Consider the following 13,764-nt stretch of genomic DNA (forward strand, 5'->3'; position numbering starts at 1 on the left):
TCAGTGATTTAACGACGAACACCATATACTGTTTGAAATCGAATTACGAGAAAAATTCATTAAATAATATACTTTGAGAGAAGATATATTTGCTTCTTTTTTTTGTTAGGAATGTTCTTCCATCATTATTCGTATTAGTATCAGTATTATCTCTTAAAGATGAAAATATTTAATAATAGATTAAACATGGATATAATGGATAAATTTCATTTTTTTTCAAGTATATAAATTAAAATTACAATCAGTTTTTGCAGAATTTTTAAAAAATTGTGGTTACAAACGAATATATTTTATTAATTAATTTAATTTTTGGTCTCTTTTAAGAAACCATTTGCAGGCACTGGACATCCCACCATTTTAGGATTAGTTTATAAATAAGTGTATATGTACATATAATAAAATACATGCGCAAATTATGTGATATATTTAACAAGACTCTTTTTTATATTATATTTAATATTATATCGCGCAAATGCATGAATGTAACATGAAATATGTGAGTAATTAAAAAGTTCGAGACAAATTGAATGGGTACTCTGATATCAGTAAGATATCGGCAAATTAATTTATTGATATTTTGATTGTTATAAACAAATTAATTGATTGGTAATTTTTTATTTAATGTTGAATTTTAAATATTTATAATTTATAACGTTGAATATTTAATGCTAAATATTTGAATTGATCTTTTTTTAAATTCTTGCTGTTATCGGATTTAATTTGTTTCGAGCACATTTGGTACCCTAAACTTATTTGTACTCACATATTTAACCAAGCAATGATAAAAGCGCATGTATTTCATTTTTCTTAAATATACTTGATTGTAACCACATATACATAAAGATCGTTATATTCAATTGTTTTTTAATAAAAAGGATATTTCTCTCTCGTGGAAGAACATGTTTTTTACGTGAACTTTTATCTCATATATTGAAGATGATGACAACGGTAACAGTCGTTAATTCGCTGCCGAAATCACTGCTATCGGGAGCAATCAGGAATATCGGGGATTCGTTCTCTCCTGTAGCGGGACTTTTGACGTTTAATGGATCACTTAACTTTCCTTTGTGAATCGATTCCACAGGGCCTGACATAGAAATAAGACAAGTTGAAGTCGCTTTCCACTTTTAGGATCGTTCTTCTCTCTGTCAGATATTAACCAGTGTGTCACTCGGCAGAGGGATCCTGATCTGGTCTAATCGTTAGGTCAGTTATCCTCCATTAAACGCGGCGATAACGCGATTATCTTAAGAATTATAAAGTTTATTTTATTTTGTTTTGCAATTGTTTACGAAACAGGATATAGATTTTATTTTTGATCGCGCAATTCGTATAAAATCGCGCATTTGAAAATAAATCGGCCATTAGATTCTACATCCGCGTTCGATTCCTTACATTATAAATCCACATATTATAATTACAAATTATGAAATGCACTCCGAATGTCGAAACATTTTTATTGTCGCAACATATTACAATTACCGTCAATTTATTTATTCATCGTGTCACATTCGCGAAATTTAAACCGCGATTTATCTTCTGATTTAATTGTTGGGTAACATCGAAACTTTATCTATCTTTTCACGCTCCAGGTTGTGCGCTCTTCATGCTCCGAATATTTTCTTTAAAAAATCTTTCTCTTTTAATTGAGAGAGAAACATAATCGATAAATTCATTGATGATTTTTTTGGTCGCGGTATCAGCTACGTTTAATCTAAAAATTTTAATATATTTTATATTGTACGTATTTTGAACATTTTCGTGTAATTCCATGTAATAAATTATTTTATATTAAATTTTAAATTATATTTTGTATTGAATTTCTGATTATATTTTGTATATTGTTATATATTTTGTATATTAAATTTATTATATCATTTGTTGTATCATTTATTGTGTATTAAAATGAAAACAAAAATAAAAAGGACCTACCCTAACCTGAGAAATGAAAAAGAGGAAAACTATCCTCACACATTTTTCCTCCTCTGGGTTTAATCGCTCTCAAAGCGATTAAACTTGCTTCATTCAAAACGCTAATAAGTTACCGGTAGGGTCACCCATGCCGGACAGGTTCAAGGGGAAGAGTCAGACTAAGAGAGATACCATAATTATTATAAATTTATTATATTATTATTTTTAAATTAAATAAAAGTGTGAAAAAACAATAATTGAGAGAATAAAGAAAAGGGATTTTTAGTCGTTTGAACATCTTTTAAGAATATTTGAAGACAAAGCGCAGGCTCCTACGTTCTTAAGACAACAGAATTCGATAGGCCATAAAAATACAGGAACTTAAAAAAAAGGATGTGTTGGACAGTATTCCTATCATCGAGCGAGCATATAAACGTGAAACAATTAATTAATGCTGTTAATGATTACAACTTATCTGATTTCGAAATAACACGGCTGAAATTATAGGAAAATGAAGTATTTATAATAGAATAGACCTCTGCGTTTCGGAAATCACAATTTTTCGTATGTCGTATAAAAATATATTCAAGTCTTGAGAGAGGTAAATTTTTTGCAATTTTGGCTTCTTATTTAAAGTTCTGGATAGCATCCCATGAGATATAAAAGAAACTTTTAGCATTTTTACGTTGAAACCAATATTGCAATAGATATCGCAACTTTTTGTATGATATTTTCCAAAAACTTAACAGTATCACCGGGCGATTATGTGAACGTGAAAGAATTAATTAACATTGTTAATGATTAAATCTCTTTCAAAATCGACAATACGTGATTAAAACTATAGGAAAATATAATAATTTTAATATATATAGAATAGATTTCCGCGTTAACAAAAAAATATAAAAATAAAATTTTATAGATATTTTAGAAGAGGATAGAAGACAATATTTGATATCATCTTGTTAAATGTTTAAGTAATTCATCTAATCGTGTCTCAAATGACAAGATGACTTCGCATCTTAATAATAATGTACCGAGAAAAACGATAGCTAAATACAAGAATTAATTGAATTTTACCGTTTTGAAATATTTAACATTTTATAATATAAATTCAGGCTAAATATTTTCTATGCTTTCTTGCATTTTTTTTCAAATTAATTTCAATGATTGGGCCAACATTGCATATGAAGTTTAATTTAAGTTCATTTGAAAAATATAATTTATCTTAATTTGAACGAAAAACTATTTTTTGCGTAAATTAATTTAATATTATTATTTTATACCAAATTTTTATATTCTGAAAATTTATTTCTTTTTTTAAATTTGGGATTTTTCGTAATATTGCAGTTTATTAAATAATATATGGTGTAAAAGAAATAAATTGCGCACGCGTGGCCGACACTTTGTAATATTTTAATCTAGAGTAGAGTTTAAATTACTTATTGCTACAATATATTTGATATCAATTTTTACAAATTGCTATATAATTTACAAACGCGAATGTTTAAAATAACAATAAAATTTAATGAGACACATCAAGAAAAATATAAAATATATATTTCGTACATTTACAGAAAAATTAAGTATATAAAGCAATAGATATCGCATCTTTTTGTATGATATTTTCCAAAAACTTAACAGTATCACCGGGCGATTATGTGAACGTGAAAGAATTAATTAACATTGTTAATGATTAAATCTCTTTCAAAATCGACAATACGTGATTAAAACTATAGGAAAATATAATAATTTTAATATATATAGAATAGATTTCCGCGTTAACAAAAAAATATAAAAATAAAATTTTATAGATATTTTAGAAGAGGATAGAAGACAATATTTGATATCATCTTGTTAAATGTTTAAGTAATTCATCTAATCGTGTCTCAAATGACAAGATGACTTCGCATCTTAATAATAATGTACCGAGAAAAACGATAGCTAAATACAAGAATTAATTGAATTTTACCGTTTTGAAATATTTAACATTTTATAATATAAATTCAGGCTAAATATTTTCTATGCTTTCTTGCATTTTTTTTCAAATTAATTTCAATGATTGGGCCAACATTGCATATGAAGTTTAATTTAAGTTCATTTGAAAAATATAATTTATCTTAATTTGAACGAAAAACTATTTTTTGCGTAAATTAATTTAATATTATTATTTTATACCAAATTTTTATATTCTGAAAATTTATTTCTTTTTTTAAATTTGGGATTTTTCGTAATATTGCAGTTTATTAAATAATATATGGTGTAAAAGAAATAAATTGCGCACGCGTGGCCGACACTTTGTAATATTTTAATCTAGAGTAGAGTTTAAATTACTTATTGCTACAATATATTTGATATCAATTTTTACAAATTGCTATATAATTTACAAACGCGAATGTTTAAAATAACAATAAAATTTAATGAGACACATCAAGAAAAATATAAAATATATATTTCGTACATTTACAGAAAAATTAAGTATATAAATATTTTTAATAAACGGACATACACTAGCGTGATTCACATACTGAACTCGATTGGATGTCAATCTAGTAGTTTTTACACATTGCAAATAATCTGTTACAACAGATTATTACATTTATTTGCAACAAAATATTACATTTTATCTTACAACGTTTTCTAACATGGAATAATAAAAATAATTTCTGTGCTATACTCATTTCTCTATAATAACAATATATTATGCGTATGAGTTTTATATATATATTTTTAAGAATGTATATAAATAGTTTTCTCTTCCTTTTTTTACTATTATTTAAGATAATTAAGGATTATCACAATCAGTTTAGAAATATTTTATAATATCCTATTAATGTTTTTAAGAGATAAATATTTATAAACTGTACGGGACGCGTGTACTTTTCATCATAAATTTCATTTCTCTAAATTTTTCATTCAAGATCTATTAAAATATTTCTGCATTATTAAGTTTGTGGGTATTAAATTTTATATAATTTAACTCAACATAAAAGAAATTTTTCCAAAAAGTGTTAAAGAAACTTTGTCGACAATATGTAGAAATACAATCTTAAACTTTTGTTGTATGCTCATTATTTGTTAACGCGCACTCGTCGCACCATAGGAACGTCATATACCAAATTGAAGAAGGCATTTGCTATATGAGCGAATGCTCTTGCCCACGCAGTGATTTTATAATTAATTTCTTTTAATAGCGGTAGCGTGTTTTCTACTGAAGGAGGTTTTTCCCTGAAAAATAAATATATGTTATGAAAATAAGAGCGCGACTTAAAAAATTTTGAATTAATTCCATTTTTTAAATTTATATAACAAATAAATTTTTTATCTATTTTTCTAATATAATAAAAATCTTTTTGTATTAATATAAATAAACCATAAATAATTGTACTATATTAAAAAATTTTGTATCAAAACGCATTTTAAAATAAATAATAATATACGATTATAAAAAGATTGATCTAATATAGATATTCACCTGTCGCTTTCCAATTGCTTCTTCGTTTCATTGGTATAAGTGTACATATAGCACGCCGGATAGGAACTCGTAGTCTTTACTCGATGAAACATTCCTGTTTTTACGGGAATCGATTTTTCTTTCGGTACAATAATCGTTTTTGTCGATTCTTCCTCGTTATAAGTTACTTGGCCTTCTAATACAGTCAGGGAGACGTTTGCAAAATCGGTGGATATGTAATTTTCCAAGTACATTCCCGGAAAATCGGCTACGAATAACACATCCGTATAATTCGACCAGGTATATACGTGCTGCTGAATTTCCTCCAGTTTATATCTGACAGCCATAAAGAACATAATTATAATTTTTATTGACTTTTTTAGTTAACCAATAATTATTAATTTTATAATTAATTATTTATTAATAATCTTACAATTGTTATTATTATCTCTAAAATTAATTATCTTTTGCGATATATTTGCGCTTGCGCGAAAATACATTATAATTAATGAAGTTTTAACGACCATAAAAATAGACGTACCGATACGAATTATATCGCGTGAGTAATGGCATTAGAAATGAAACAGGTTTGAAAGGATGCCAATCGACCGTCAACATATCGACATTTGGGTCAAATATTCTCTGTTGAAATCTGCCGTTTAGCGAACACCAGACGTCCATGTAAATGCTTAAATTCGTGGACAGTCTCATCCATTTTTCCTTATCCTCAAAATGGTAACGGGTACCCAATGTTTCCTCCCTTCGACGCATCAAATTATCCTGAAATTATATATGAAATAGAAATACACATAACAATATTTTATTAATAAGATGAGCAGAGCGTTTAAAAAAAAAAAAACGGGATTCAAAAAAGCCAATTATATTAATTAAAAATATTAAATAATATTACAGATATTTATTGCGACGCTTCAATACCTTGATCTAATATAGATATTCACCTGTCGCTTTCCAATTGCTTCTTCGTTTCATTGGTATAAGTGTACATATAGCACGCCGGATAGGAACTTGTAGTCTTTACTCGATGAAACATTCCTGTTTTTACGGGAATCGATTTTTCTTTCGGTACAATAATCGTTTTTGTCGATTCTTCCTCGTTATAAGTTACTTGGCCTTCTAATACAGTCAGGGAGACGTTTGCAAAATCGGTGGATATGTAATTTTCCAAGTACATTCCCGGAAAATCGGCTACGAATAACACATCCGTATAATTCGACCAGGTATATACGTGCTGCTGAATTTCCTCCAGTTTATATCTGACAGCCATAAAGAACATAATTATAATTTTTATTGACTTTTTTAGTTAACCAATAATTATTAATTTTATAATTAATTATTTATTAATAATCTTACAATTGTTATTATTATCTCTAAAATTAATTATCTTTTGCGATATATTTGCGCTTGCGCGAAAATACATTATAATTAATGAAGTTTTAACGACCATAAAAATAGACGTACCGATACGAATTATATCGCGTGAGTAATGGCATTAGAAATGAAACAGGTTTGAAAGGATGCCAATCGACCGTCAACATATCGACATTTGGGTCAAATATTCTCTGTTGAAATCTGCCGTTTAGCGAACACCAGACGTCCATGTAAATGCTTAAATTCGTGGACAGTCTCATCCATTTTTCCTTATCCTCAAAATGGTAACGGGTACCCAATGTTTCCTCCCTTCGACGCATCAAATTATCCTGAAATTATATATGAAATAGAAATACACATAACAATATTTTATTAATAAGATGAGCAGAGCGTTTAAAAAAAAAAAAACGGGATTCAAAAAAGCCAATTATATTAATTAAAAATATTAAATAATATTACAGATATTTATTGCGACGCTTCAATACCTTTAAACATTGCGAATATTGGATCGCCATGTCCCCATGTCTCACCCATCTATTTCCTTGAACCCATGCTTCAGGATCTAAATATCGAACTTCGTTGTTTGCGTTATCGTGAACTTTGATCACTACTAGCATAGTATCCCAGGCATGGATCATCATATCCCAGGAATAACCATATAAACCAGGCACCCAATTGTTGTAACCCTAAGATATAAAATATTTTACATAGTCGTTAAAATATAGATATATAAAAATTTATTTAAAAATCTAGAAAAAAATGCAATACAAATTATTTTGTTTTATGACTATGTGAAACTGATTCAATTGTATATATAAACGTAATAAAATATAATCTTGAAATAATTATTATTTTTAGATAATGTCAATGTAATATTGACGTTAATAATTTTGATACCTTTGATATAAAATGCGAGTACGGCAAAAAAAACTGCAGCGCAACGTGGCACAATAATATGGAAACCACAAACTTTTGTTTTCTTGTCGCTTTTCGTGGTTGCTGACATTCCTGAAGTTTTTTAAGAATACTTGTTGCTTCCTTTTCATCCGACTCAATCGAATTTTTAGATAATTGTATATCGTTATCTTTTTTGTCTACTTTTTTGTTAGATTCTGATTTAATCAAGTAATTTTTATCTACTTCATTCTTTGTTCTTTTTTCTGAAAGTGTAAATATCTTAGACTTTATACATATTAAAAGATGATTGTAAAAGAGATGATTATTTACCTTTATGCTTTGTTTCATTATGTAAAATTTCATTTGAAGGCAACGCGGAACAATCGGAACTTAGAGATTCTTTTATTTGACTATCAGTCTCTTTCACGCTATCTGCGCCGATTAAATTTACATCAGTCAGTAAGATCTCTCGCTTCGAGCTAAAATAAAGTTCTAATCTACGTGGCCAGTCCGCGCTGCAAAATAGCGACATTGTCGCTAGGCACACATACGGGAACATTCCTGGAAAGATTTTCTTCTGTATTTTATATAAGTAGCAATGCCAAAAAAAGTCTTGATTATTCTTATCACACTTTATTAATACTTTATCAAGTACAAGAATAATTACCTATGCTAAATAGTCTCGAGTTCATTACGTGAAAAGCAGTGCAGAATATCATGGCCGGTATTCGTGTTTTTTCGAACAGCATCCAGAATCCGACGGACAGATCGAAGATAAAAGTGAACCAGTGAACAATTAGAAAGTCAATTTGTTCGGTTGTTAAAACTATTCTGAAAAAAATTGTTCCTTTTCATCTAGATATAGATCGTTAACCAAGAAATAATCCTCTTATTTTTTATACGCTGTGCTTTTTGTTTGTTATAATATTTGATATGCTTTTTAATCTCGGTTCGAATAATATCACTCACTTGAACGGATGAAATACCCAGTGTCTGGACAGATTTGTCATAGCGTAACCTTCGAGCCATTCTCTGCCGGACTTTTTCAAGCCGGCCAAGAAATAAAGAGCGAAAAATTGAAATTTCAGGATGAAATAATTCCAGTATGGCACAAAATTGCCGTTTCGTTTCGCGTTACTTGCATCAAATGCGCTACGAGATATTGATTTTTGATTAGTTTGTGATTAATATACGAGAGTTACGAGGAATAAAGAGATTCGACTTACAAATACTTGTTCGCTTCCGTTCCCCAGAACAAGGTCGCTACAATGCCGTAGAGATAAGTATGATTGTTCCAATAGCCTTTGTCCAAGAGAAAGATATACCAATAGGGTAACACAAAGCAAGCGCACGCGATCTTAAAGTGCAAACCGAGCGCGATTCCGAAGGCACCTGTCCACATCACCGTGTATATCATTATCATCCATGGAAGCGACGGCGCTTTCATTCCGTGTATCAAAGGGAAATGACAATCCCACGGATCGCCCCATTTTATGTCGATGTCTGCTAATCCTCTCTCCTCGACAATATCTATTACCATGCACAATCCTGGCAAAAGATGTGACTTGTCATTAGATTTTCAGAATATAAAATAAACCAAAAAAGTTGAGATCTTTTAATAAGATAATTAATAAATTATTGTTATTACTTTTACGTAATGTCAGACAATCTCATTTTTAGCGCTTAACTATATTAAAATTTGATTATTCCAAATTATTAAGTTAAAAATGCTAATAAAAGATGCATTTTATATAAGCAGTATATAAATGGTCATGTTTCTATTGGCTCGAATCTCATTAATCCTCATGACTGCTTTAATAGATCTTAAATCGTGTTTAATTCCTACGATTCAAATTCTTTGCTTCATTTATAAAGTGTTGCAGCGAGATATATCATTAATGTAATAAAATATAAATTATATTTTTAATAAAATATAAATTATATAATTATAAATTATATAATTGGGTAAAAATATGAAAAATATTTCACTATTGCATCAAGTTTTGCAATATACATATGAAAGAAGTAAAAATGTAGTAAAATTTGTAGTAAATTATTTAATATATATTACAATAGGATAGATATATTAAATAGTTTATATATTGATATAAAGTCTCTCAGATGTTGATAAAATGTGAGTAAAATATTTCACAGAATTTTGTCCTGTCTTTTATATAATTCGATTATTTTTTTTAGTCTATAAAATTAGAGAGAAATAGAAGAAATAAAAGAACACAGTAGAAGATAATTTTATTATCTCTTTGATATGTAAACTTACCAAATAAAGCTCTTGCCACTCCCAGACTAGATGGATCAGTCGGACGATAAAGGAATTGAGTGAACTTTTCAAAACTCGATACATTGCTCGTTTTGAAATCGAATAGTCTCTCGAAGTTATTATTGAACGATTGTTTCAATAATGACCAACGTCCAGACAAGTACTTAAAATTTTCTACGTATAATCCATCGTTTGTAGATGTGTTTCTCGTTGATTCGTTCTTCTTCCTCCACATACCACTTCCAATTCTGCAAGAAAATAATATATATCTATTTAATTTTATTTTTAAGTAATCTCATCTTTCTAATTTTATCTTAGAGAGTGCGTCTACAAATTATATTAGATAATAAATATAATGTGTGACAAATTTAGAGATTCCATTTCTTTCTTACTGTAATTTTTGCGAGACATATTATTTATAAAGCGGGAGATCACTCTGTTTAATAGATCGTTTACACTAGTCGGCAAAAGTAGTTTGCTATTTTCGTAGTTTAATAACATACTTCATAGTTTTATATATTCTAGCATGTAAAGAGAATTTTGGAGTTTTTTAATCTTGCAAACAATAGCGTGCAAAATTTAATAATTCCTTAGAGAGCGAGGCTTACTCAAATAGCAAACTTTTTCCATATTCAGAAAAACTTACATTATAATACAAACTCAAGAGAAAAGATATATGAACAAATTGATTTTTCCAAACAAAATCAAATGATTACATCTTTTAAAGTAAATGGTTATTTATAATTTATTTGTTGCATAATAAATTTTTTCAATGTAAAAAAACAAATATATTATAATAAAAATTGTAGAGTCTTCTTCAGCTTTCATTTTATGTTTCGAGTTTTTTCTGAGTTGCATTTTTCTTTTCTGGCATAACTATTTTAGTATGGAGCTGTTTCTTTCTGCGTTTCATGCCATATAAAACTAATTAAAATTTATAGTATATCGTATGTGTAATAACTTGTATAAAATACTTATTTTTATTTTTTGTCATTTGGATAATCGAACGTTCGGTTAAACGGCGTTCGAATATAATAGAGGTTCTCTTGTACTTACTTATGTTAATCTACTGCGGGAAATCAGCCGTAATGTATGGTAATTGAACGAGTTGTTAACGTTGCCAATGAGTAAATCGCATTTTTCAAAACGAATTTACGGAATATTAAGTTTATTCGGCGTGTAAAACAAAAAAATTGGTCTTGTTGCAGATAAAAATGCTCGATTATATAACGATCATATAATTTATGAATATAACGCGGAGATTAACAAAGAATATAAATGTAAGTAGAAGAAACAAAATTCGTAAAATTATATATTAATTGAGAATTCAGAAATGCAATTTATAATTACGATATCAAAAATATTGTACTAGTTGTCATATCGTAATATATATAATTAATTAATATTGAAAAAAATTTAATTTACATAAAATTTAATTTACACATTGCATTTTAAATACCGCGATACAGTTATATTTTTAGATAATAATAATTTGCAAATTATGGAGATAATTAAAATAAATCGCAATCTAATTGTCATATGACAGAATCTTCTACGCATGCTGAATATATATTGCACATCTCGTCACGTGTTTCTCCCGCAAAAAGGTCGGTAGTTTCAAATGCATAGAGATCTTTTAGTGGATAGAAAAAACCGAGTGCAAATCGCATACCTGGGTAGTTCTCTTTGCGAATGGAGATGATACTGTAGGAAGACACACAGTCAATGAAGTTGGAAGACAAGATCTTCGTTTTCGCCTCTGATAGCGTCGAAGGAAGAGGAGCACTTCGCGCCGGCTGTTCCAAAGGTTCAGAGTAGGAATACCGTCGCCAAGCAACGTGGCACGGATTATTGACCCGCGCCCGCGCAATAATTATACTTTACAGCACTTCTTCATCTTGCGTGCATTAGACTTTCGTCGATAGACACCATCGATCTCTTTTATTAATAGCGAAATCTCCGATCGGAAAATAACGGGGTTTGTCACATAATTACTACGTGTAATAATAAAATTAAGCGCGACAGAAACGAGGCACTCTATATATTAAATGAGAATCACAAACATATAACAGATTATTTTCAATTATAATTTAATTTTTTATTTTTGCATTTATAAATGCTATTTTAGTAATGTGCACTAATATATTATATAATAATCAATGGCTAATTGAATTATTTTATTAATAGAATTAATAAAACTAATAGAAAAAAGAATTGAGTAAAAAAATATAAATAAAAGCTAATAAAAGATAATATGATATTGTTTTTATAGCACATATGTTTATTATGCTGTCTTCTATATATAACATATATGATTCACGAGAACTCGTTTGCGCCGTCTAGATTACGCTCGCATGAGCTATATTTGGTTATATTACTTTATGTGTTATCTACTCTCAGCTCTTAAACAAGTATTATCGTTTCGCCAAATGAAATTGCGCCATTGAATCACTTTTTCTAATTAAAAGTAGGAACCTTTTTTGTTAGAACAATTAACAAATAAATATTTTTTAAATTTTTTAAAAATATTTCTAGGAAGCTATTATTTCTAGGAAGCTTATAGAAACTAAATTATTTTAAATAAATTCGAGATAAAAAAAACAAATGAAAAATTAAGATTAATGTATCTTTTCCTTCGCGATAAAAATATTCAGATCACAGTTCGAGATAATTAATGAGTCTTATGGTACAGATTTTCTCGCGAGATTAGTAATACATGATCGTCTATAATGACACATTACCAACAATCACTGTTAAGCCGCCTTTCACGTCGTGCACAAGCAGAATTACAACTCGACTATTGAAACTTGGAATGTTTGCAATACTCATAAATTTATGATAGTAATTTTGGAGCTGGAGAAAGGCAGCGAAAACAACCATCTCCTATGTGGAGACGCTATCTATAAGAAGCTGTGTCAGAGTGCACAATTTCTCCGTTAAGAAGACATCTTCTGCTTGTGTTGCGCGCGTTCAGATACGACGAACGTTATCTCTGTCCGTCAATTTGCTTTATATAACAGAACCTGGATTCTTAACGAAGCGATAAATGGTGCATACAATTCGGATTTAATGTTTGTCTGCAATATAAATATGATAATTGAAAATTTTGTACTTTAAAGACCGAGACACAAGCTTTTTTCCAAATCGCTTTTTTTTATTTGACTTTATAATTACAGATTATATTTGATGAATGTTGGGAAATTTTTAGACGTCTATTATAACTTTTCATATATCATTTTTTGTTTTAAAATATTTAACTGCATCGTCTTCTGTTTGCGAAAGTCTGAGCGCAGCATTAAGCGCAATATGCTGTAATAAAATTTGCATATTACACGCGATAACAATAAATAGATGTATGTCGTAAATAATGGCACTGTCACACAATGCCCGAGATTATTTAATCGCGCTGGCCGTAGTCGTCGAATCGACACCGGGAGTCTTTTCGATCTCGCAGCTGGGGCGTTTTAATGAATGGACGCCGTTTCGCGTGCTGCATATATATGTATATATCCCCAACGGCCGTTTTAGGGCTGTAAAACAAAAGACTGATTTATTTCAGCACGCCCCTCAATCTGTCTCCATGGACCACTTTTGATTAGTGCTGCCTCTTCAAGTTTCGACCTTTCAAAACCGCCACCGTCGTCTCGTGACGGATTTCGTTCTTCCTAACTCCCATATTTGTGTGAATGCACTTCAGGATCACATATTTTGTTTTATTATTTTTATATTAATATATTAAAATATAATTTTATCAATATAAACAATATTTTTATTAATATAAACAAATAATTAATAAAACAATTTATATATATAAACATATATAACATAAATAACATAT

At 29.0% G+C, this 13,764-nt stretch overlaps 1 protein-coding gene across 1 annotated transcript; it reads right to left on the minus strand.

Annotated features, from left to right (window-relative positions):
- Window positions 1–4,652: 4,652 nt before the first annotated feature.
- LOC115239838 (vitamin K-dependent gamma-carboxylase) lies at window positions 4,653–11,708 on the minus strand. The gene is made up of 11 exons (XM_029814623.1): window positions 11,599–11,708; window positions 9,927–10,174; window positions 8,875–9,196; window positions 8,618–8,800; window positions 8,316–8,479; window positions 7,979–8,209; window positions 7,649–7,911; window positions 7,237–7,437; window positions 6,842–7,080; window positions 6,322–6,636; window positions 4,653–5,136 (listed from the first exon to the last, which is right to left on the minus strand). The coding sequence occupies exons 2-11, from the start codon at window positions 10,159–10,161 to the stop codon at window positions 4,980–4,982; spliced, it is 2,310 nt and encodes a 769-aa protein (XP_029670483.1). The 5' UTR covers window positions 10,162–10,174; window positions 11,599–11,708; the 3' UTR covers window positions 4,653–4,979.
- Window positions 11,709–13,764: the final 2,056 nt, after the last annotated feature.

This window comes from Formica exsecta, unplaced genomic scaffold (genome assembly GCF_003651465.1).
Source record: "Formica exsecta isolate Colony F162 unplaced genomic scaffold, ASM365146v1 scaffold395, whole genome shotgun sequence".
Lineage (NCBI taxonomy): Eukaryota > Metazoa > Arthropoda > Insecta > Hymenoptera > Formicidae > Formica > Formica exsecta.

Excerpts from the sequence above, each read along its gene's own strand:
- LOC115239838 (XM_029814623.1), bottom strand. The coding sequence starts at position 10,161 with ATGTGGAGGAAGAAGAACGAATCAACGAGAAACACATCTACAAACGAT. Across the intron at positions 9,197-9,926 it reads AGTGGCAAGAGCTTTATTTG|GATTGTGCATGGTAATAGAT; the intron begins GTAAGTTTACAT and ends ATCTTTTGCCAG. Across the intron at positions 8,210-8,315 it reads CTCGAGACTATTTAGCATAG|GAATGTTCCCGTATGTGTGC; the intron begins GTAATTATTCTT and ends AAATCTTTCCAG.